General features: G+C 35.1%; 2 protein-coding genes across 3 annotated transcripts; one reads left to right on the forward strand and one right to left on the reverse strand.

Moving 5' to 3' along the window:
• Nucleotides 1-3,958: 3,958 nt before the first annotated feature.
• LOC109022307 (two-component response regulator-like PRR37) lies at nucleotides 3,959-13,204 on the reverse strand. Of its 2 annotated transcripts, none has more exons than XM_019005203.2 (11): nucleotides 13,077-13,204; nucleotides 11,681-12,135; nucleotides 11,375-11,536; nucleotides 11,114-11,247; nucleotides 10,769-10,927; nucleotides 6,607-6,796; nucleotides 6,077-6,473; nucleotides 5,956-5,983; nucleotides 4,876-5,628; nucleotides 4,470-4,543; nucleotides 3,959-4,353 (listed from the first exon to the last, which is right to left on the reverse strand). In XM_019005203.2, exons 2-11 carry the CDS (start codon nucleotides 12,039-12,041, stop codon nucleotides 4,275-4,277), a joined length of 2,337 nt encoding a protein of 778 aa, XP_018860748.1. In that variant the 5' UTR covers nucleotides 12,042-12,135; nucleotides 13,077-13,204; the 3' UTR covers nucleotides 3,959-4,274. The 2 variants fall into 2 exon arrangements, with proteins under 2 accessions (XP_018860748.1, XP_018860727.1); XM_019005182.2 differs by having other exon boundaries at nucleotides 6,077-6,506.
• Nucleotides 13,205-20,067: 6,863 nt separating this feature from the next.
• On the forward strand, nucleotides 20,068-21,365 carry LOC109021843 (protein FAR-RED IMPAIRED RESPONSE 1-like). Its single transcript, XM_035690039.1, has 3 exons — nucleotides 20,068-20,548; nucleotides 20,633-20,820; nucleotides 21,270-21,365. Exons 1-3 carry the CDS (start codon nucleotides 20,068-20,070, stop codon nucleotides 21,363-21,365), a joined length of 765 nt encoding a protein of 254 aa, XP_035545932.1.
• The last annotated feature ends 5,313 nt before the right edge of the window (nucleotides 21,366-26,678 follow it).

The following is a 26,678-nucleotide window of genomic DNA, read 5'->3' on the forward strand; positions in this document are numbered from 1 at the left end:
AGAGTTAGCGCTCATTTATCACTTTCTCAGCCCCTACCTCTTTCGACCACCCAAAAGCATCCAACGTTTTTTTTAGGCAAAACATCCAACTCATTACTTGCACCTTCCTCTACTCTCTGCCCCACTAGATATGAAAAAATAAATAAAATTACTTCTATCAAGATAAAGATCCCCTTAGACATTGTAATTATATCTCTGCAATATTTTTAAGATGCGTATGTTTCGTGTTAATATTGTATTTTGCATGTCTTTGAATCAGGTCTCGGCAACTTAGATTTTTAGAGTTGGGCCTCAATCGGTGCTATGTGGAGCCCCCAACAATAGTCTGATGCGGCTGTACGAAGCTGATTTGTACATTCATGGCGATAAACAGTATTTAAATGCAGAAAATAAAGAGAAATGAACATACAAATTTACGTGATTCGGTACTGAACTTACACCCACAGGAATTTGGGGATGAGAGATTCCACTATAATTAAGTTATTTATAATCTCTCATAGCCTTTCATTTCTCAATATATAAAGAAAGTTGTAAATCTATTCATTAGAAAAGAAGTTCTTTGTTTTGCTCTAAAGTTGAAGGAGAAGTCTCCAAGTGAAGAAGTCGAAATCGTCCCAAAGAGAGAGTGTGTCCCAAAACCAAAAAGTCATCGATCCGTAGGTTCATCTTCTCTATAATCTCCTGCTCTCTATTTGCTTTAAATCACTTTCCTATTTTTTCTCTCCCGACATATTGTTTTTCTTTACTTTATGTCAAATATCTCATTTTCCTCTCTTGACGTTGCTTTCCCATGCCTCCTATGAACAGAGTGAATTTCACTCTCAAATAATTTGTGAACGTAAACTTTTATGTCAAACTATGTAAATCTCTGTATTTCTTTTGTATTCATAATTTTATGATTTATTTATTATTTATTTCATTGATGAGTATGCGAGAACTATATCAATGCCGAAAATTTCATCGTGAGCTATTCAATTGTATTGTTGGACTCCAATCCCTTCGAAAAAAATGCATTCACAAGTAAGAAGTGGTGGAAACCTAACAAGTTGATGAGCCACACACAGCTATATATACTTTACTTGATGATTGAGAATAAGATCTGATATAATTTATGATTGTAAAATATGAGTTACTTTTAACAAGATCGCAATAAAAATTTGAGTCAACTCAACCTATTGATATTAATGGGTTGAAACAGGTTGTGTTCGGGTATCCACCTGTTTATTAAACATATAATGATGTGTCACCTATTTATTTAATCAGATCATGTCAGCGGTTGACATTTAGGAGATGTTTGGATTCGAAGATGACTTGAGATGAGCTGAGATGAGTTGAGATGGATTATGAATAGTAATGAGATGAGTTGTGAATAGTAGTGAGATTTGTGAGTTAAAGTTGCTGAATAGTAATGAATAGTAGTGAGATGAGTTGAGATGAGTTGAGATGAACTGAGATAACTTGTGAATCCAAACAAGCCCTTAATTGAATAAAGTGTGTTTGGTCACACCCTACTTGATAAGAATCCAACCTATAAATCCGAATAACCTATCTTTAGAACTTATGGATTGCCACTTTTCCAATGAAAATCATTGGTTAGAGAGCAGAAAGCTAACAATACACAGACTGAACTTCCCTGTTCAACTGCATGATGTGTAATATCTATGTACATACCACTTTAGTGCAATTTCTTTTATAAAAAAATGAATTTTATTATAAAAATATAATTTTTTTTTTTGAGGGAGATTTACATTTTTACAAAAAACATGCGTGATTTGTCTATTTAGAATTTACACATAATATTATTCATTTAAAATAATTAATTAATACTATATATTGTCTTAAGGTATGTAAGTATCATGCACTCGTTTTGAAAAAAAATAAAATTTATTATTAAAAAAATAATTTTTTTTATGTAAATTTTAAATTTATTTAAAAAAAAAATACAAAATTTACGAATATAAATATCATTTGAAAATAAATATAGTTGAAAGAGAAGGACTAGAATGGTACCAAGAATGGGCTCCATAAACCTAAGAAGAACCTGGTACGATAGTGGAGAACACGTTTGCTGCTGATTTCTATCTTCTCCCACAATTATGTCTTACGTGCGAACACTACGTGGTACAGGCAAGCATTATTATTATTGTCGGGGGTCCACAAGCAATTCGGCCAAGTGCCGAGGCAGCTTGGGCAGCAAATCACTCTCTAACACGTGTTCCCATAATATTAAAAATATGAAATGAAAAAATTTTGAATATAGCTACATATATATAATATAGCTCTCATTTAACAGGATATATTATTTTTTTTAATAATCTTAATTTAATTATATATATATCATATAATAAAATCAGAAATGAGAAGTAATGATGTCTCTTCATAACAGTAATTATTATTTAACAATATAATATTAAATGAATCTAGGAGATAATGATCAAATCATTCCTAAATGGAAAGTGATAACAAGTCCTAAGATTGATTTGAAAACATTCATATCTCTTATACTTCAACATCCATCAAACTCAAATCACATTGTGTTTTTTCTTTTTTCTTTTTTCTTTTTTTTGTCTTTTTTTGGAATGATCTAATGCGGCAAGAGCATGAGCTTGGCCTTCAAATAAATTGATTTGTTGGTAATGAGATGATGAAAAGTAGTAACAATCCAATGTAAAAAGTACATAACTTGCACTAAAATTGCCTATTTAAAAAACACAAATAAACTAGACCGAGAAAATGGGCCTTAGATGGGTCATGGACAATAAAAGGTCAACGATAGGCCAAAAATTAGGCTAAAAATGGTTGAGATTTTTATATTTGGATGTTAAGATGATCTCAGATGCCTTGAGTTGATTTCTGAATTGTAATGTTTTGTAGATCCCATTAAGATACATTTGAATGTAAATATATTGAGATATGTATTTGTATGTATGAAGTAGATTGATATATGTTTAATATTTTTATGAAAAGTTAAAAAATTAATAAATCTCATCAATGATTAATTTGAGATGAGTTAAGTTGATTTCAAGTTTCAACAACCAATCAAACACTTGGTCAACACAAATGGGTTTGAGACCTAAAACGAAGTCAACAACAAACCAAAAATTGGACCAAAGGACCAAATAAGGATGGGCCGGGGGGGGTGTTGGGGGGACCCAGCCAAGTTTTTTTTTTTTTTTTTTTTTTCAAGCAAGTTTTCTTTATTTATTTATTTTTCCCCAATTTCCAGTAATTTAGAGGTCAATTCACTGGTTGAGATTTTAATTTGGTAGATCCACAATCTTTCATTCTACCTATTAAAGTCCGCATTGAGTCTCGTGAGGGTGGGACCATTGGTAAAGTAGAAAAAGAAAAACAAATATACAGTTTGGATAATAAGATGAAATAAAATTTTTATAAATAGTAGCAAAATAATTTAAGTTAAAATATTTTATTAGATTTTGAGAAATGAGAGAAAATTGAATAAAAATATTATAAAATTAAAATATTATTAAAATATAATTTTTTAATATCAAAATTCTTTTTTAAATTAAAAAAATTTATATTGTTTTTTGTAAAAATTTAAAAAAATTATAATTATTAGATAAAATATTTAAATGAAAAAGTTAAAATTTAAAATTATTTTATATTTGAGTAAAAAATTATGAAAAATTTTGAAACAAGCCGAGGTGTTCTCATCCAATCCAAGTGCCACAAGATGATTTGGGATGAAAACCTGACATTAGCCGATAGCTCTGATATCATTACTGAATTTCATATAAAATAAAAATTGAAACAAAGAAAGAAAGAAAGAGAAAAATGAGAGCTTTGTAAGCTACATCTTAATATTGAATTGAATTGAATTTTACACCACATATTGCTTGTACTTGTAATAAAATGGAGGATAATTCAAAGAGTAATATCAAATCAATGTATGATATAATGGTCAAATCATTTTAAGGCAATGTATGATGACAAAGTATAAAACTGAAAATATTCGAATCACTTGTACTCTAAAAACAGCTTTATTTCGTGGACAGGTTAACCTACATAAAAGGGTAACCCTTCCCAGAAATCCATCAACTTACACAAACACAAAATAAAGGCTGCAAGCACGTTCTTAAGTTCTCAATCAAATGTTCATTTTCACAAAGATAGTAATACCACTACCCAAAAAAGCCTTCTACAGCCAATCTAACAATCATTTCCTTACATTCCAATCTAGTGCTAGTTCCATGTACACAAACCTAGAAGGATTGGTCAGAAACAAGGGTTAGAAATCTGCACTCCAGCTCTTGTTATTGTAAACTGTCAGAAGAAATATCCCCAGATACATGGTCTTTGCTCTGACAGTCTTGTCCTGCCTTATTGTCAGAACTGTTAAAAGAAAAGAAAATTAGAACTAATGATCTCCCCAGATTCATAAAAATGATCTTGGCAAAGGCAACAATGATAATGGATTGTAATTTGAACCCAAACTTGAGGTATCATACCTTGTTTGTTTAACAAATTGTCCCTTGATACGAGGCCGTTGTTCTGCAAGTTTTTTCCTGCTTTGGTATCGAACCTGGAAAATAACAGACAATGAAGACTAGGTTTCATACATCCTGTAAAAAGCTAGACCTTTTTTGATCAGTAATAAGTTAGACCTACAAAATGACAGCGAGATATAATTGTCATGTTGTCTATTACTGTTTCATTTGTCAGGAGCTCCCCCAGCATCATATATTATTTCAAAACAAGAAACTCCTAGGCTGAAAAAGGTCAGGACTTCTTTTTGCTCGGGGTATTTTTTTTTTTTTTTTTGTTGTGATAATTTTGATTTGTTATGTTAACGGTAGGATATAGTGCGGGCTCTATTTTGCTCCCCCACAAAACGCACAGGGAAAAATGAATTACCCTCTTTTCAAAGCATCTCTCCTTCCTTTTCTGACGAAATTTGTTTAGTGCAGCCTCTCTGTGCGCCACCCGTTCTTCATCTGATCCATTCCCACTATTTTTCCCACTAATTGCCCCAGCTCCAAAGTTTCCAGCTGCCCCATTTTCACTTTGTACGTTTGTTACTCCAGCATTCAAGGCAGTGCTGCTTCCGTTCTGTCCATTGCTGCCATAGTTACTTCCAGAAGAACTTCCATTCACACTATAGTTTCCTGCATTACTTTCAACAGGGTCTCCTAACACATTCGATGATCCACATTGCTGAGAAGCTCCAGCCATGTTCTTCCGGGAGACATCACTGCCGTCTTGCTGTAGTTGATGCTGCTGCAAGTTGTGGACATGATGATGATAATGGTGGTGGTGGTGGTGGTGGTGCTGGACCTGGACCTGCTGTTTTGAGCCCCTTGTTTGGGCTTGAACCTTGTTAACTTCCACATTAGTTGCCTTCCCAGGTGTATTCTGCACAGATTCGAATGTGGAGGAATGAAAAGATTTGAATGCTGATATGGACTCTGGCTTCTCATCGTAGACTTCTAGCTTAGGAATAACACATTTATCGGTGGAGGCCACATCATTGTTGTTGCTACTCCCATTAGAATGCTGATTTGGCAGATTGCCACTTGGATGAGATTGAAAATTATGTGTTGCCCCTGTATTCTGCACGGCTGAATTATCATCAAGTGGAGAACAGCTCCCAACATTCCCTGTATGAGCCTGATCAAAAGTGGAAATCATTAAACGTGGCCAGAAATGGAGGTTTTGTTCCTCTCACTTACTTTTTCAGAGTCCAACTTTTACCAGCAGCTGCTTGCCAACCACTGTGAGCCACATTATGATATGGAGATTCTCTTATTATTTCACTGCAAAAGATCGAAGAATTTCTTAAAGTACTGGTTTCCTTTTTTCCTTGGATTGGCAACACACCCGTCCACATCACAATGTGGTGCACAATGATCGGGAACAGACTTCAATTGCTCTGATAAGATGAGGTCATGTCCACAATTTAAGGCTTTTGCCATCTAAGGTGCTACAGAACATTACCCTATTAACAGAAGAGGCTGTATTGTATCTGCATGGTGAAGAAAAAAGAGATAGTAAAACAATTGTTGAAATGTAATATGTCATCAGCACAAATAGTATTTCTGCAGGGTTCCCTTCTTACTTTGAGAATGCTGACAGATCTGAATGTCTAAGAACATTGCGGTCATCATGTGCAACATTTTCAACATCCTCTCTCATCCTCTTCAAAGTTAGTACAAGGGACGGCAGTTGTCTAGAATCACAATGTGCTTTGGTTTGTGATATATCAGAAAGGCCATTCGGAGTGTCAAAGTCTCTGCTTTCAGCCTCGAGATAAGTAGAATTGACAACTGCACTAACCATATTGGAAGATGGGTTTTCTGGCTTGCTGATAGCATTCTCGCTGTTGTGCTTTGACTTATCGCTATCAAATGGCTTACTGTCTCCGTTAGGCAAAATATTCTGGCCTCTACTGCTTAGATGGATAGATAACATCTCATGTTGAAATTCATGTCTTGAATCTGGATGTTTAGATACTCCTGTTTCCAAGTTTTTACCAAATGCAACATTGTCTATGAAAATTAAATGCAGATCCCAGTATTAATAGTTAATATTCAACCAAATATAATTAAAAAAACCTAATGGAGATGTATAGATATCATTAAGGCATACCGCGTTGCTCATCCTGTTCAGGGCACTCTTTTGTTTCAGTAACATGCACCCACCTGTTGCTAAATTTTTCAGGCTTCGTATGAGTCACCTGGGCACAGGTGCTATCAGGACCATCAGCTATTTGATCTGGATCTGGAGGAGATATTGGTTGGGGACTTTCAACTTCAGCCGCCCTTTTGGTCCACGAACTCTGCAAAAAGAGTATTAGTATTTTTAACTTTGTCAGTGTTGTGTGTTCAGGAACCTTTGTTCATTATATGCTCAGCTCAAGTTTTTTTGTTTTGACATTGACCGGTAAATTGTTGCAAATGATGATCTAAGCCCAAAACATATCCTAACCCTGAAGCAGACAAATGTCAGGTCAAATCAAGCCATTTAGGACTTCCATCATCTTTGCTATCGTAATTAATGTTCTTTCCTCTTTCTACTATCGAGGAAATTCTTATTTTACCACACACACTGATACTGATGAGGCATGGAAGGTGGCTAAAAGATGCATAGGGTCCATTTTGCGGTTGTACCTTTGCCTAGATTGCATTGTGTAATTTGTGTTACCCCCAGCCCCTTGGGACCATAAGTTGGGAGTTTTTTAAGTTAGACTCACGGGCCCAACTATTTTAGGTGTATGTATTTATTGTATTGCATATTTGTGCAATTTGATTCCTGATTTGATTTTACTGAGGCTGACAAATTTTGCTTTCTTGTAGTAACAGTCATTTAAGGCATGATTTCAATGAGAAAATTTGCCTAAGGCAACCTCCAGAAGTTTCCTAATCTGTAACAGCTGCATTGACTTGACAAAAACCCAAAAATACCCCACCCTTTGAGCCTGCTGATATATGAATAAATTAGGGAAGTTTTTTCTGATTTAGGGGCTGAAGTATTACCTGGAAATCACCAAGAATCAGAGCTGCAATAGTTAGAAAATTCCTCATTAAGATGCTACCAAGATCTTAGGCTTAAGAGGCTACCACCCTTTGAGCCTGCTGTCACATTTTTATGCAAGCTGTCCAAGTCTGATTTCCTAAGGTTATGATTTAAGAGATCGTATTTATGACTAATCACATCTTGTAAACTTGATCATATGCATTGATTGTTAAATATAGTGTAATGAGCATGATGGAGGCAGAGAGTAGGAATAATACAGTGCTGTATACACGATGACAGCCACTCACAATGGCTATCCAGATCTATTATGACTTCCAAGTCCCTAGAGACCATAGGTTGTACCCAATGAGTCATCTTAAGCAATGACTCAAGTTCCCTGGGTTTGAGGCACAAATTGAAGTCAAGGAATGTGACACCGGAAGCACAAGAATATTCACACAGCCTATACAATTACACACACTAGTGCATTTGGACACTTGACTATGGAGGCTTAAAGGCTCACTTTTAACAACAGGCCTGGATAGAGGCTTCAAGAGGACTTTAGGACAATACACATGGCCTGTGAATAGCTCTAACACAAGAAACCTGTTCAGCCACATCAACAGTGGCATCTACCTGCTGGAAACAGCAAGCCTAACGAACTTTGAAAGGGATGTTAGGATGTACGATAAGATCAAAATTTGTGAGGTTTGTGAATAGTTGTAAAATCTTTCCGAGATGATGTTTTTAGATGTCTGAAGAATAGGAATTAGATATTTTAAATTTACTATATAAATAATTTTAAATAACTTAATATAAGGAAAAGAGAGAGAGAGAGAGAGAGAGAGAGAGAGAGAGAGATGAGGCATCACCGGTGGCAGTGCAACCGTCTGGCCACCCTTAGCAGCCAGGCCTCTGGCCACCACTGGGCAGAACAGGGTTGCACAGATCGGGCTGCAAAGAGGTGCCACTGGGCAGCCCAGATGGGGCCACCCTTGGTGGTCAGGGCCCTGGCCGTCACAGGGCGGCACAGATGGAGCTGCCCTTGGCTGCTAGGCCTGCAGCTGTCACAGGGCACCCGATCTGGGCTGCTGGTGGCAGCCACAACAGGGTGGCTGCAGTTTTTTTTTTTTGTTTAAAATCTTATTTAAAAAATGATTTGTTTGGAAGTAAGATGATCTTTGACTGAAAAATATCTTTGACTTTTAAGTTTTCCCTTAGTACCCAAACATGCCCAAAGTCCTTGACAGCCTTAGAACTTAAGTCTAGCTGAATATAGTATAGTCTGTTCAAAAGAGCATCGTATTTTATCTAAATATGAGTGTCATGCTTAGCATAAATGTATGATGTGATTAGTCATGGATGAATGAGTTAATTCCTTTGAAAACAAAAATAGACACCAAGGAAAATCAGACCAGTCCAAGTGTGCCAAAGTAGGATAGAGGACGTTTTGAGTCTTCTTTTACGAAGAAATATTGATAGCAATAGCTATGGGTGTTTTCCTAGATTGCAAAGGAGGATCTTTTATTACAAGCTTGAGCGTGCAATATAAGTGGCATGATCATAACCTTATGTATGCTGTAAATGTTATTATTTGCTTGAAAAAGTGTTGTTACTTATATGCTATATAAATGTCAATTGTTAGCCACTTTTAATGAATCTTGGTTGAATTATGATAACGTTGCTTGTGGATGCAATTATGTATGAGATGCTTATTATAGTTGTTTGTCTCGAATGGATGCCATGTCACGGTAACCATGCTTATGTATGTTAATATGCCATGTTTAGTTCTATACCATGCATATGAATATGACACACATAAATATGACATCCCATGAACATAATGAAGTCAATAAGATGTTCACATGCATCATGATAAGATATGAGAAGCCATGTGAGCAACAAGAAAGCTTTAATACTTACTGATGAAAAAATAAAAAATAAGAAAGCTTTAATACTTGGCCTTATGTTATGCTATGGGTGATTGTGCACATCAAAACCTCAAGTGTAGTCCACCATATGTAATGTTATGATTTATGCGGTCAATGAAAATCGGACCAATGCCCACAGAAATTATGATGGCCATTATGCAAGTGAAAGACAAGATTAACAAGTCATGCATAGAATATATTCGATGCATAAAGTCTATCTCTCATGTATCCATGTTACATGAATTCCCATGATTACTTCTTGAATTTTGCATATGTTTCTATTGAATGATCCACATGCTATATCTACATATAATTATGATGAACACTTCCAAGGTAAAGTCTAAGGTTAAGTTATGTGTATAATTATGATGGCCATTATGCAAGTGAAAGATAAGATTAACAAGTGATGCATAGAATATATTCAATGCATAGAGTCTATCTCTCATGTGTCCATGTTACATGAATTCCTGTGATTACTTCTTGAATTCTGCATATGTTTCTACTGAATGATCCACATGCTATATCTACATATAATTATGATGCACAATTCCAAGGTAAAGTCTAAGGTTAAGTTATGTGTATAGTATGATGTGTTATTTACCGAGTCTTCAACTCACTTTTGTATGTCCTATCTTTTGATGTCCCAAGTGATGATTATGTGGACATTGAACAGGAAGGCCAGGAGCAGATTTTTACCAGAATCTTAGACAGTGCTAACAAGTGTTATTGCCACATAGCACTAGTTTATGCTTTACGTCATTATGTTCTTACTTTCAGTTTTATAAAACACTGTAATGTAAAGCTATTTTTATGATTCAATGATACGAGCAAAACTTTTATGATGCCCAATCTCTTACCAGGCACAAGTTACAAATGTACATAACATTCCTAACCTATGGGAAGGGGTGTTACACTGTGAGACAGAAATTTTATGTAGGTAATAAGCAGGTGTCCGGAGGAAGAGCTCTACACTCCAGTAGCCCAAGAAACTTGTGAACTCCGACTGTTATTCTCTATTTATCAACATTACTACTTTAGTTTAGATAGGCATGCTGTACAAAGTTTTATTCTTAGGGTGGAATGTATTTGAAAATTCCTCTGTTTAATTCTTAGGCATACAGTTTTTTTCTTGGTGATGTTCAAATACAATAGCTCTTCAAATTTGAAACGCCATAACCATGGAGCCATATCATTATTTGTTAATATCAATATATGACTTTGCTTTGGTGGTATATGCTACAAGTGAATTTGAGAGTACATTTATACCGACATTATGCACTCATCAGTAAAATCAACCAAAACTTAAAAGGAATGTGTCAAAGGGTACATAGGTAGATAATTTTAACTGACTTGTACATTGCTACCTGAGTTCCACTTCCATTGTCACTTCCATCCCGACTTAGTCCATTACTTCCATTATCATGCTCATCACAGCTGCCAGTATTATTATCAGACCCATCATCACTTTCTGATTTTCCAGATTTTCTTGTTTGTGTCCCACTTTCACTCCCACTGCCACTAGACTGAGAAAGGGTGAGAAACAGATTCAAGTTGAGTAACATCAACACCAATTGCTCCAGAGTGAGCCACATGGTAATATAAATTGCCCCACTAAAATATTCAAGGACACACTAGTAATGAACTGAGGAAAACTCACACATAAATTTACGACAAATAACTATAAATTTGAAGTAGAGGTAGCAACTTACGCTGTGGCATCTCCTCCAAACATGCTGCCAGAGGTTTTTAAGTTCATTTTTCCGAATTGGTTTTGCTAAAAAATCAACTGCACCTTTTGAGAGACACTTGAAGACTATACCCATTGAATCATGGGATGACATCACTGCATAGGTCCATCATCAGGTGTGACAAATAAACGCACCCAATCAGCAGTAGTTATACTGAACAAGCCTTATGTTTTCATAAGTTCCATGATAAAGAGGCTAAAAATAGTATTAAATAGTACTTACTAATCACGGGAATATTCTTTAGACTTTTGTGACTCATAATCTTGCATAAAAGTCCAATTCCAGATAAAACAGGCATGACAACCTCTGTTAGGATGAGATCTATATGATTAGTTGGATCTTCTAAGATTTTCCATGCTTGGATACCATTAGCAACAGCAGTGACTGCAAAGACCAGATTAAGAATTAAGCAGTATAAAGGAAAACCTAACCATCAGATTGAAACACAACTTCAATGTTCATTGGATGAAGCATCAGTCTAGCCAGAGACAAAATAACTTCACCATAGCAGGAAAAGAAAATTACAACCTTCGTAGCTGCAGTTTCGAAGCAGAGCACTGACAACCTGGCGCGTAGAATCATCATTTTCCACCAACAGAACCTTCAAAGATCTGATAGGAAGAAACCTCTCCCAACATATAAAAGGTCCTTGAGGCTGTTGTTGCAGTATCTGAGACCCATCGTGAACCTGAATCAAAGCCCTGGGCCCATTGCTTACTTCTTGAGTTACCTCATTAATTCTCAACTCATCTTCCTCTAACGATTGCAAACCTTGGCCTTCACCAACTACCCCATTAGTCACTTGCTTTTGATCACAACTTATATGGCTATTTTGTTCAACCAACCCTCTACCCCGAACATCATCATTGTTTGCTGGAACAGCCCCCATCAACCAACCGGATTCAAACAGGAAAGTAATTCGGAATCATACCCTTGTGTACTGTAGCAAGGAAGCCATACATTTCATCTTCAAAAATGAACCTCTGCAAGCACAAACCCCTTAAACTCAATCTTAACCAAAGAGACGATTCATGACAGGTTCATCATGAAAGATCCCTTAGAAAGTAGAAATTATAACCACTTCCCATCCATCCTAGTCCAACAAAAAATCGACATATAAACCTAAACCGGCTCCCATATTACAACAGTCCAGAAATTACAAATGTAACCAAAACAAGGGAAATCAATCTAAAGCAACCAGCTTATGATGATTTATCAAAAATTTGAAACTACAACCACCTTATGATGATTTAACACGAGTGATTTCAGAACCTTAATAGCTCTGGAAATGAAAAGGATATTCAAAAACCAAACAAATCAAGTTTGTAATAAACAATCATCGACCTTGTATATCTCAGAGAAATATCTCAGTGAAAAGTTTTAAGTCAACCCAACCCCTCGCTCTGCCGCCACCAAAATCCTTTAAAAGCCCTAAATTACTCATAGGAGTGGAAGCTGAAAAAAGATATAGATGGTCAAAGTTGCTAGATGGTCAAGCAGTCCAAGTAAACATCTACCTTAATTTTCGAATATTCTGACAAGAAGCATAATAATTTTTTTAATTTCCAATTCGAGGCAGGGTGGAAGAAGAGAGGAGATTCTCAAATCTGAGCAAGGTAACAGAAAATAAGATCTTACGAGAAATCAGTTTACGCTTGGGTTTTTCAAAAACTCATCGAAACAACCATACTAGATTGAAGTCTCTTACTTTCTAAGATCCCATGAAGGGAAACATGAAGATCCAAAAGCCCTAAATTATCTAATAATTTCCCACATTTTCTCAGCCTCTAAACAGAGCACTACCACTAAAAAATAAACAAATTTTCTTTTCTCGAGGATAACATTAAAATTTAAAAAGAAGGAAAAAATACAGTAAAAGAATATTTCGATGTTAACTATAAAAAAGTCACCGGAAAAACCACACCTTCGAAGCTTTTTCCGATGAACATCATCAAACCACCACGGAAAGCATCAAAAGAAAGGCTTGACTGGCTAAGAAGTTCGGAAGAAAGAGGCCGGAGAGAGAGAGAGAGATTGGGGGAAGATATTATTTCGTGGGGATGCTGACGTGTAACAAATGGAGGTCTGAAGCGGCTCCGAAGTCCACGTCTGATGTAGGACCATCCAACGGGGAAAAATCAAGGCCATCCTTTTGTACGAGCTGGACAAAATCGAAACCTCGAACCGGAAGAGGAGTGAGACGAATCTTATACGATCCTTCCAGATCTGGGAGTCGACACGTGGCTAAAGGTCCCTTGTTGTTGAAGGCGCTGGAAAATAGAGACGGCGTCGTTCGAGGTTCAGGTAGTTTTGCTAGTCCTAGTCGCGTTTGTCTTTATCTCGATACGTGACAAGTGTACCCTTATCTTGGTCGTTGGGCCAGACAGGCAATTCACCATTCTGTCCTTAGATCTTTGTCTTGAGATATTAATTGAAAAATTCCATACACAGCACTATTATTTTATTTTTATCATATTAAATAAGATATGATATATTTATTATTATTAAATAATCATCTATTAGATAATTATAATCCAATAATAATAAATATATCATATCTTATATAATATAATAAAAATGAGGGTGTTGTAGTATATAATATTACTTTACTTGATTTGGTAATAGATTCGTGTATTTGCCTCCCATGAAAAAGCCCCTATGGCAGAATTTTTGTTTTGTAATTTTGCAAAGAGCAGGTCTGGTTTGGTTTTATAAACTTTTAAAATTATCTCATTTTATTTTATTTCATCTCATTATTTAAATATAATTTAAATATAAATATTTTTTAATTTTTAACTTTTTTATCTAATCATTATTTAATTATTTTAATTTTTTCAAATTTTCAAACAAAATATAAAAAACATTTCAACTTTTTCAAATCTAAAAATAAAAATAATATTATAAAATTATACTTTAACCCTTTTTTAACTTTATATAATTTTGTTATTCAATTTTTCATCTAATAATTACCTAATCATTACAACTTTCCTAAAATTTCTAACAAAACACAAAAAATATTTCAATTTTTTTCAAATTTCAAAATAAAAATAATATTACAAAATTAGATTTTAACCCTCATTTAACTTTATAATTTTTTAATTCAGTTTTTTCTCTCTCATTTTTCAAAGAACAATGATACACCACCAATTATATTACAACTCAAATACTACTGCACATTTAAATATTAATATTTTCTGTTTTAATTCAAAATTTATATACTTGCAGCAGTTCAGTAGATAAAATAATAATTTTTTTAAAATAATGATACTCATCATTCCAATTTTCATCATCCTCTCATTATCATATGATGCGGCATTAGATAATTAGAAATTATTTATTATATTTTACTTATAAACGTATCATCTAATACCACATCATGGGATAATAAGAAAATGATGAGAAAAATTATGATGAATAGATATTTTCATTTTTTTATACTTAGTTGTAAACAAATTGTAGTATTAACTGTTCTTATCTCATTTTCATTTTTCAAAATTCTATAAAATTTTTAACTCAAATCATTTTACTACTATTTACAAAATTTTCATCTTATCTTATCTCATATGTATGATTAAATGAGGCCTAACTCTACGTGCTATGGTATTATTCCACTTTTATCATATTTTATAAATGTAGTCGATTTTCTTACTATTGAACTATTTTTTTATTTTTTTACTTTTTTTTAAAGAACTCAAAAGTTGATGAGCAATAACACCTTATAGTAGGATAAGGGTGAGATTACTGCAAATAAATAGAGCAATTCATAAATAGTTCATATATACTTGATTTGAAACTCTGTTGATTTAATAAATGAGATATTTGCACACGTTAATATTGATTCGATATTAAACAAGTCAAACTCACAACTTAACTCGATTTAGGCTTGTGTACCAAACCCTTGTAAATTTGACTCGGCTCATTTGAGTTCATTATAAAGCTCGTAATTTTTGGATTATACATATGTGCATATTTATTAGATATTAACTTAATATGCATTCCATATATAATTATATATTATTAATTTATTTATAGTTTACCTTATTTAATATATTTTATGTTTGTTAGAGAGATAATAGTCTCTTGACTATAGCTATAACTATAAGTTGATAATATAATGCATATCATAGTGCAAGTTAATAGTATTTCTCTTTGGTCAAGGAATCGTACGTATCATTAACCTTATACAAAATATAGTTTATATTAATTCTATATAAATGATAACACATGTTGTAATATATAACTATTAATTATAATTTATAGTTGCATATTATTATATTTTCATATTGTAACATATTTATAAATATGTTACTATGTTATATTATATGGTTTATTATGTCATATTATAAACTATTATAAATACTTACGTGAACTTATGACTTGTTATGTCATCTACATATATTATATGGTTTAATTTATTACATTTATCTTCTGTATTATGTCTTACTTGTGGTAAGGATCCGAGTATCGTGTAATAGGGTTGTAAGATCGGATTGATAGTCTTATTGGTCGGTCTCGGGGTATAGTTTTTTTGAATTGGACTGGACCGGATCGAGCCCGACCGAATGTGTATATATATATATATTATATAATATATTACTTTATATAGTAGTTGTATAAGTTAATTATGTAATTTTCATTCAAGGAATCACCATTGATCATATATATATAAAATGAAATTATTTAATATTCATTAACCATAAATAAGATGTTAAAGAGATCACTTAATTTTAATTTTATTAATTTAATTAGTTTTTTTATTAATTTTTCTGTCAAAAAAAAAAAGAAAAAAGAGGGAAAAAAATTCATGGACCAAATCGGACTGAATGAACTGACCAAACTGGACCCTATTACACGATTAAATAAAATAAATCTTATAAATAAAAGTTTAAGTATATATAACAGATTAAATAGATGTCATAGCATTTTTAGAGAGTTTATGACCAAGTCAAGCTTAAGTGGACAACCTCCATTGCAAGGTACTTTTTGTCTTTGATATTGGTAATTTTTTTTGTGCCTGTACTAACTCAAGATCATTTTCTTGTTACCAAGTACAATGAGCTGAAAAAAAGGGTGGATTGGTTTTGTGAAGTTATTTATAAGAAAACTAATAAGCCCATTTTAGATATGGTGTATTGTTAGTTCTTTAGGTATGCTAGACTGGCACTTCAAGCGAGAGTTTTTAATAAATTTTGAAGAGGGTCACTCATCAACATGTGTCCTCGGCTATTTAAAATAAAAAATAAAAAAATCCGCCAGCTTTTCATTTTCCACTTCTCGCTTTACAGAAACAGAAGAGAAAAAGAAAAAGCTTCCATTTTAGATAGGTTGTGTTTAGATGTTGAAGTGAGTTGAGTTGAGTTGAGTTGAGTTGAGATGATAAAATATTATTAGAATATTATTTTTTAATATTATTATTATTTTAGAATTTAAAAAAGTTGAATTGTTTATTATATTTTATTTTGAAATTTGAAAAAGTTGTAATGATGAATTGAGATGAGTTGAAATGAGTTGAGATGAGTTAGGTAACCAAACGAAGCCTTAGCCTTACTCTTTTTGAATAATATATAAATATATATATTTATTTGTTTTTAATAAACTACCGTCCAAAGTACTGGCACTCATTCCACAATCCTTGCTGTCAGATTGACAGTGGGGTCAAGTGACATAAATAAAAGGAAAAATAATCACTTCTTCTCGGTACAGTCGCCGAATGCAAGCGGCGAGTAAACAATTGACGTGGTATTATGCCACGTCAGCTAATTTAAAAATTTTTTTTTTGAGAAAACAGAACAACCTCTACTTTCATTTCTCTTTTGTTTTGGATTCCCGCTCGACCTCTCTCGTCTTCGGCTGGTGTGAAGAGATTCCCGCTTTGGTGCTCGACGTCGATACAGAGATCTTCGGCTGGTGTTTTTCCTTCAGATCGTAAGCTTGCATTGTCTTCGGCGTGGGTGATTTTTGGCGTGCTCTTTGTCGCACGTTCTTCATCTTCCTAGGTTTGCTCGGCCGTTCTTCATCTTCCTGGGTTTGCTCGGCGTGGGTGTCTTTCTCGCACATTCTTCATCTTCTTGGGTTTGCTCTTACATTTTTGTGTTGTTTGTTTGCAGGAGTTAAGGAGGTCTAACAGTTTTCGGCTTCAAATCGACTCTCTCTCGAAAGCTTTGGGATTTCGTGGTCTTCAAATGGAGCTGTGAGGTGAACTGGTCTAGCACGGTGGATATCAACTGGAACGCGTACAATGGTAAAGCACCTCTTACTGTGTGTGTTTGGAAACCCAGCTCCGTGTTCATGTGTTTATGCCTTAGAAATGCATACTCATGTGAATGAAATTCATGTTTCTGAGTAAAAAAAAAAAAATATGCATAATATTCGAACTTGTTTCTGCTGAGTTCTCAATCCAATTTTAATTAATTGCTACCTCTAAGTTATGGATGCAGTCATTTGTAGTCTAATTTTTCGTTCTAGTTACCATTCTCACAATTTTCATTATAGAGTTGTGCTTTGATCAGATGAAGCTTGTATCTAATTTAGTTATTTTTATATTAGCGTTTTAGGGACTCTTTGTGGACTGTTGCGTTATGTTTTTAAGATATGAGAGTTTCAATCTTTGTTTAAAGGAGGTGCTAATGGTATCCTATTTTTAGAAATTATTGACTGCCTCTCTAAATACAAATTTACAATGTTGTGGAATTGGGGCTTGAAACTTGGTCTTTGATTTCTATATACAAGAAACATTTGTTTGGACCCTAGCAGTCAAAAGTTGTAGTTTTGATACCTTATTGCAAAGCTATAATTATTATTGTCTGGTATGATTAATGAAAAATGCATGCTCAAGACATTCCACTTGTTTGTTCACTTAGTATTCTTCTCAAAGACTGACTTTGGATATTGAACAATGTGTACAGGGCATTGGAAAAGGGGAAGAACACTCAAATCCGCTAACACTATCTCGCTCAAACACCCCTACCTCAGTATGTTATTTCATACTTCAAAAAACTTATTGGAAATGGTCTACTCAATGTTTCTCATCCTAATTATCATTATTATTTTTATGTTAAGACATCCCTCAAACGAGTTTAGCCAACTTTCCAAATCACATGCACAGTTACCATGGACCAGTGCCTACATGGTCACCAACTTTTCTGCCATATCCAAATGGCAGCCAATATCCCAGTAACATTCAGGTGGTTTTCAAGGTCTTCTTGTTTGTTATGTGGGGGTTTTTTAGAGTTTAATTGCTCTTGTAATTTTTTTTTAAGTAGAATGTTGGTTACCCATTTCAATATGGGATTGGACCTCCGACTCCTCACATCGCTACAAGCTCCACAACAAGCGCAAGGGATTGTTTAGAGGATAAACCAGATTGTAGGGAAACTGAAGTGCCATGTACAAACTCAATTGTTGATGAAGAAAGTAAAGAGGATAGATCCGAATCACGAGAAACCGATGATTACACTACTGGTTCACCACAGTTAGTGCAAACGGATGGTGATGATATAATTGAGGAGCCAAGGTCGGGGATGGAATTCAATTCTTTTGAAGATTTACATATTTATTATAAGGATTATGCTAAGAAATGCGGGTTTTGGGTGATGACACAAAGGAGTGAGAGGGGAGATGATCAAAGTATCAGATATGTCACTCTTGGTTGTGCCCGTGGAGGGAAGGCCATGATTAAGAGTTTGAACGTCGCAACACCACGCCCGACAGGAAAGACGGATTATAAGGCAATGATTAATGCCTTAAAGGTTGATGGAAAGATGCGGTTGACAACAGTCCATAATACACATAATCACGGCCTCAGTCCAAAGAAATCTCGTTTCTTTCGTTGTAACAGAGAAGTGAGTGAGACTGTAAAAAAAGTCCTAGATACAAACGACTTGGCTGGGATCCGGATGAATAAGAGTTTCGGATTTCTTGTCGTTGGTGCCGGTGGCTTCGAGAACCTCCCGTTTTTGGAAAATGATTGTCGCAATTATATAGACAAGGCACGTCATCTACGACTTGGTGCAGGTGGTGCTGGAGCACTTTGAGATTATTTTATGAGGATGCAGTACAAGAATAATGGTTTTTTTTGCATCGATGGACTTAAGTGATGATGGGAGGCTAAAGAATGTATTTTGGGCAGATCCACGCAGTAGGGTGGCCTACCAGTATTTTGGTGATGTCGTCACATTCGACACCACATACCTCACGAATATATATGGGATGCCGTTTGCACCATTTGTTGTGTAAACCACCACAAACAATCCATTCTTTTGGGAGCGGGGTTGATTTCAAGTGAGGATACAGAGACCTTTACATGGTTATTCTAGACATGGTTGCAGTGTATGGATGGTATACCTCAAAAAGTTATTATTACTGATCAAGATAGAGCAATGAAAAATGCAATTGCTAATGTCTTTCCAGAAAGTCGGCATAGATTCTGTTTATGGCATATATTGAAGAAAGTTCCCGAGAAGCTTGGGTCATATGCTGCCTACAAAAGTGGACTAAAAAGTCACCTAATGAAATGTGTGTACGACACTCAAACAATTGAGGAGTTTGAGAAATGTTGGGATGGGTTACTTAACACATACGATTTACATGAGAATGTCTGGTTGAAAAGTTTATATGATGAGCGTCAGCATTGGGTACCAGTATTCTTAAAAGAGCACTTCTGGGCTGGAATGAGTACAACCCAGCGCAGTGAAAGTATGAATACTTTTTTTGATGGTTATGTTCATGCGAGAACAAACTTGAAGGAGTTTGTCGACTAGTTTGACAGTGCGCTGAGGAAGAAAATTGAAAATGAAAACAATGCAGACTTCCACACATTTAGCTTCACCATTCCCTGTATATCTAGATCTCTAATTGAAAAGAGATTTCAAGAGTTGTACACGAATGCTAAATTTAGGGAAGTCTAGCAGTAAGTAATGGGTGTGCTTGATATGGATCCATGTCTACTCAGTGAGGATGGTGTAATGAAAACATATCTGGCAGAAGATGAAGTTCGTGTTGAAGAGTTCACTAAGCTTGTGTCCTATACAGTTAACTTCAATGTGGAAGACTGCGATGGAAAGTGTTCATGTGGGTTATTCGAGATGAGGGGGATATTGTGTAGGCATATTTTAGCCATCTTCAAAGCTAACGGTATAAAGTTATTGCCAGACCGGTACATTTTAGATCGATGGAGGAAGGACATCAAGAGGAGATACACGTTAATCCACAGTAGCTACGATGCTGGAGATCAAAGGCCAGATGGTAATAGATATTCAAGTTTACTGAATATATGTTATCAGATGGAAACTTATGCAGCGGGTTCCAATGAGCAGTTTGAAGATGCAAAAAAAAAGTTATATTCAATGATTGACTTGTACGGTGAGAATCAACACCCCCCATCTATGACCCAAACAGGTTCGTATGCGAATTTTTGCAGTTTATTTATTTTAAGTAGTTCTTGATAGTATGTCATATTTAACAATTCTATGCCCCTGGCAGGTTCGAATGCTAGTTTTACGACACTGGACACAAATGCTGGTGGTAGTTCAAAACCTGTACTAAGTCCAAATGTTGTGCGTGGGAAAAGAAGACCTCCATCTCTAAGGAGAGCATCCAGAATGGAGAAAGACATGCGGAAGGTTAAAGTCAAGCAAAAAAAAGCACCAGTCAAAGGGAAACGTAAACAGGTGCATGTCTTAATATTAATGGTATTAGATATATACATGGTTATGTATATTAGCTTTATAACGTAATTACATAGTTATGTACATTAGCGAGATGAAGGAGATACACCACTCCCGAACGTGTGTAGAAATTTATTTCGCCCATCAGATGTAGATATCACCAGCCCTAGACAACTGTAGGTATATTAATTGTTAATTATTTTGTTATATTTAAGTTTGCCTATGGAAGAAGTAAATGCAAAAAAAAAATAATAATATGTCATTTTGTTAATCATCAACAGCCTGTTCGAGACAGCTCGATTTTTGACAATAGTAGAACCCATCCCTAGGGAACAGTGATCGAAAGTCAAGAAAGTGTAATAATTTCAAAATTTTCACTTAATAATTTCAGTTTTGCACTTTTCACTTTCTGACAGTTTCACTTTCAACATTCTGCGTACAAATCTTTACAGATACAGTTTGGGTTGGATGAATCACAACCTGTACAGCATGGGTTCGATGGATCACAACTTGAAAAGCATGGATTGGATAGATCACAACTAGATTAATTGATATGAGCAAATGGGCATTTTTGTGTAAATGTAGAATTAGTTAATGTTATTATAGTATGTGTTGGGATCTGGTGTAAATGTGAGAACATCATAGTGTCCTGTTGGTGATGTTGTATATGATACTTCTGATTTTGGTGATGTTACTTGAATCCAAACGTAGGCTGTACTATGTATGTTTAGCATCTTGGTGCTTGTTGGTGATTACTTGGCAGCTGTATTGGTTGTTTAGCATCAATTCTTCCTTGGTTGTTTAGCATCTTGATGAGTTGGAGCAGTTGGATTTTAGTTTCATTTTTTCTTTCTCAATTCCAATATTAGATCGAGTTCCATAGTCATGAGCCTGAGAATTGATTTGTACTCAATGTTTCATAAATTGGGATATGGGATCTATGGTGCATTTATTTCCGTTTTCAGTACTAGTGCATTTGGGTTGTCTATCTGTGTGCGGTGTAGATCGGGGATGGTATTATCTAGGATGCCGTTTGTTTAGTTGAAGAGTTTGGAAATTGAAGAGAAAATCAACAATGTGAGATGGTGTGCGGTGCAGATCCTGTTCTGAAGCAAGAAATAGCTCTGACGCCTTCTTGTTTGCTACTACAAAGTCCACATAGTTCTGAAAAATTTTACATGCATGATCTTGTTCTAAACAACCATACTCAAATGTAACATGGCACTTGCTGAATTTTACAGAGGCAAAATGGCAATTGCTGAATTTACATAGATATCATATCACACTTGGACTAAACAACCAAAATGACTTGTAACACTTAAATTACACATTCAAACTAAGAAACAACAAACAACCACTACCAATTCAGTAAGCAACAACAAACAAAAACTACAAAAGCCCAAGACACCTGAAGAAGCGTCCATGAACGTGTTAGTCCAGCTTCTTTCTCAAAGAGTATCAACTTCTTCTTCAAAAACTCCTCATCTCGACCATCTTACACATCTCTCTCTTCTCAATCTCCCTCTTCTCAATATCGCGAAGTCTCTCATCGACCTCTTTCTCCTTCCTTAATAGTTCATTTTTTCTTTCTTGTAATTCCAGCTGCATGTATTGACCACCATCTACCCACTTGAAAAACTTGCAATATGGTAATCCCTGATATTGTGCAGGCATATATAAAAAAATGTTAGATGTTTTTAATTTGCAAACAATTTATTAAACATGTTACATGTCGAATTAGAAGTAGTTACCTTCGTGTTATAATTTTGACACCCAAAAAATGGTCGTCTTGGATTTCTGAGAGTATTTGAGTATCTAAATGTAGCTTGAAGATCGCAGAAGCACAATGGTTGACAAGTACGTATACCAGAGGATGAAGAAGATAGAATTGATGACGACATTCTAACATTCAACAATAAGCACAGGGGAAAGGCACGCATATCAAAAGATACATATTTCTGAAAACTTAAGGGTCACTGAATCCAATGGTGTCACTGCCGGCTATAGTTATACCTAGACTACCATAGCATTAGAAGGAGGAAAAAAACCCCAACTTCTGTAATCTAAGCTGCCAGAATTTTTGTTCATTTGAATAAGTAAAATAACAGAAGGACAGAGTTGAAATTCCAGAATAATTATCAACATTACAATAGACAGGAGAACAAACAAACAGAAGCTGGGGTGAGGATCAAAATCCAGAGAATATATTGAACAAAAAATAGAGGACAACTTCACAGAATAAACTAGAGAACAAAAGGTAACTACTTACTTGTTACCATAGTCTAATGAACAAAAAACAATAGTCTGCCCCAGGAGGTAGAGTAGTCTCATACTTACAATAGTCACTTTAAACAAAAAATAACTTCATTACAATAGTCTCAATACTTGTTCAATCACAATAAACTAGATAACTAGGTCAAAGAATAAATCCACGTTAAGCCACCTCATGACAAATTCGACAACAATAAATAAATAAATTCAATCAAGAGATATTACTTCTAACCTAGCAATTACCATAGGAACAAAAACAATAAACTGATTCACTCATATGTGTTCAATATTACCTCTCAATATGTTTGATTAGTTGTTCAAAAACAATAAAGTAGAGAACAACTTCACAGAGTAAATCCAGAATCTGCCCCATGAAAAATTCGACAACAGTACAAAAATTCAATCTCAATCTATCCTCTGACCTAATAATTAACATAGGAATATCAGTTACTCATACTTGTTCAAATAAACTAAAGAACAAATTCACAGAGTAAATCCAAAAGCTGCCCCATGAAAAATTCGACAACAGCACAAAAATTCAATATCAATATTACCTCTGGCCTAACAATTACCATGGGAATATCAGAATCTCATACTTGTTCAAATAAACTAAAAAAAAACTTCACAGAGTAAATCCACAATCTGCCCCATCAAAGATTCGACAATAAATAATAAATTCAAAATCAATATTACCTCTAACCTAATAATATTACCGCTTGGGCTAGGTTTCGAGATGAATAGGAAGGGGCGGGCTAGGGCTAGGGTTTCTGGATGAACAAGATTGGGGCGGGCTAGGGCTAGGGTTTTTGGATGAACGAGATCAGGGCGGGCTAGGGCTAAGGTTTTTGGGTGAACGAGATTGGGGAGGGCTAGGGCTAGGGTTAGGGTTTTGGGAGGCAGGTTAGGGTTTCGGCATATGAGCGAGATTGGGGCGGCAAGGGTGGGTTTGGATGTTGAAGTGAGTTGAGTTGAGATGATAAAATATTATTAGAATATTATTGTTTATTATTATTATTATTTTAGGATTTGAAAAAGTTGAATTGTTTATTATATTTTATGTTGGGATTTGAAAAAGTTGTAATGATGAGTTGAGATGAGCTCAACTTCCAAACGAACCTTTAAGGTGGGTTAGGGTTTCAGCATGAGCGAGATTGGGGCGGCTTAAGGTGGGTTAGGGTTTGGGATTGAGAAACTGACCAGAAATCTCGCATTCGTGGGAGACGAGAGGCCGTGATGGAATCAGTTCTGCAGGAGATGAACCGAGGATAGACGTGCTGAGGGATGGCCCAGAGGGGGAGGGACGTCTACTCGAGGTAGCCGCTTCGCACCGACGATAGCTAGGAAGGAAGCTTCGTGCGGAAGTAAGACAGAGAGGCAAGGAGGGAATTGAGGGAAAAGTGAGGGAGGGAGGGAATTAAGGGAACTACGGAGACGAAAACAAATCGAGAGAGGCGTGCATACTGGTCGAGAATGTTTTCTTCAAAACAAAACAAAATGAATCGTTTTGTATTATGCCACGTAGGCCCCATTTGCACGTCGCTTGCATTGGGCGCTTGCAACAAGCTTTTCTAAAAAATAATAGCCTTATCACTCTTCTACTACCGACCTTCTATTACTCTTTTTTATAACAACATCAGCTTCAAAGACCTCATTGTGCATAGCAACACGGCCTTCAAAGATCACAGCATCTGCTTCAGCTACTCTATCAATATCAGAATAGATATATTGATATCACTTGCATTTTTGTCAATTATGTTTGGGGCATCAACCAAGACATGAACTCCACACTTCTTCACCCCCAGCAAATACCCCTAAATCAAAGGAAAACTCGGTTACAATGAGTATAGTAGGTCCGCGTACATTGTATCGAATAAAGAAAAAGGGTTCAGATAATTGTTAAGAGGGGAGAGAGAGAGAGAGAGAGAACTTGAAGAACACTCTTGCTAAAATCAGATGACAGATTGTCGCACTCAACCAAATCAACTTTTATGTTAGATTTCAAGTTTAAGCCTCGAATAACAATTAGATGGCAGGTAGTATGGCATATTTCGTCCGAGTTTTCCAGCCAAACTAAGCATTGCTTGTTGATATGTGGAAAACTAAATATTGGAAAACTAATATGATTATAATATAAGAAAATTAATATTAAGTTTTTTCATGAAAATTAATATGATTATAATCAAGAAAATTAATATGATTATAATCAAGAAAATTAATATTATGAAAATTAAAATGATTATATGGTTTTATTAATAAGAAAATTCATATTAAGGGATGGAAACATCTTGCTAAGAAGTTGAGGAGATTTTTTTCAGCTAAAACCTGTTATCATGATTAATTATATATAGTCGTACGTGTTGTAGTAGAGATTGACGTGATACCAACCCTTATATGGTGCAGTGGGAAGGGTTGGGACGAGCCAGAAGTAAAGAACTACTCAAAGGAGACAGAGCCAATAAACAGGTTGGGACAAACCTTGAATGCAGATAGGGGTGTTCATCCGGGTTCCAACCCGAGAACCCGGGTAAACCCGGACTGGGACCCGGGTTTCAAACCCGGGCCGAAACCCGGACCGGGTTGGTCTGGGTTAGACCCGGGCCGAAACCCGGTTGAACCCGGGTTTTTTAAAACCCGGATTCCGGGTTCCGGGTTGAACCCTTTTTTTTTTTTTTTTTTTTAAATAGAAGTCTTTTTTCTTCAAGAATAATTTTATTTTAATAAAAACCTATACCATATTAAAGATTTTTCAAGAATAATCTATGTTGAAAAACATAATTTTTTTTTTTTTTAATAAAAACCTATATTATGTGAAATTTTCTTCTAAGAGGTAATGTAATAAAGCATAATCCTCGCATTGTGCAGAATAATAAAATATATAAAAATAAAAAACTAAAATGCATGCAATCTACTACATATTACATTATTACAAAATATAAAATTACAAGATATGAGTTACAAATCAATAACATAGTCTTCTATGTGATTTAATCACACCAAATAAAACTTCAAGCCTATTCGATGTAGCCACCCAACTGAAGACAACCGCTACATTGAATTCCTAGTATATTCTCTGCAGCCACCCAAACTGAAGATTTTAGTTTAAATTAGAAATATATGATATAATTGAATGTGAAATTGAGTAATACTGAGAGAGAGGGAGCAATTTTTCTGACCCCCAATGTGGAGATCACCATAAAAGTTACAGATCTAGAGTTTTCAAGTAGAAGCACATGAATAGGTAAAATATAAATGAATTGCAAGCGGTTGTCTCATCTAACACAGCTCAAAAATGACATAAAGGAAATTCAAATATCAGATTCACACCAAAAACATGACAAACAGGAACAAATCTGCCCATAAACAAACCCATACGCCCACCATAACAAAAACCCAAAATTTCCATCGCAACCAAGACAAAAGAAACACAATATTATAAATCTCTCAAAGCAGAAATCCAAATCAAGCACAACCCAAGATAATTTATAACATTCTCGTACAAACCAGACATATTGCTAAAAGGGTCTACTGATCATTGATCCAACAGAATCATCAAATACACTTGAAGCTACAAGAACAATTGATAATCACAG

The sequence above is a fragment of the Juglans regia genome, chromosome 5 (assembly GCF_001411555.2).
Source record: "Juglans regia cultivar Chandler chromosome 5, Walnut 2.0, whole genome shotgun sequence".
NCBI classification, from domain to species: Eukaryota; Viridiplantae; Streptophyta; class Magnoliopsida; order Fagales; family Juglandaceae; genus Juglans; species Juglans regia.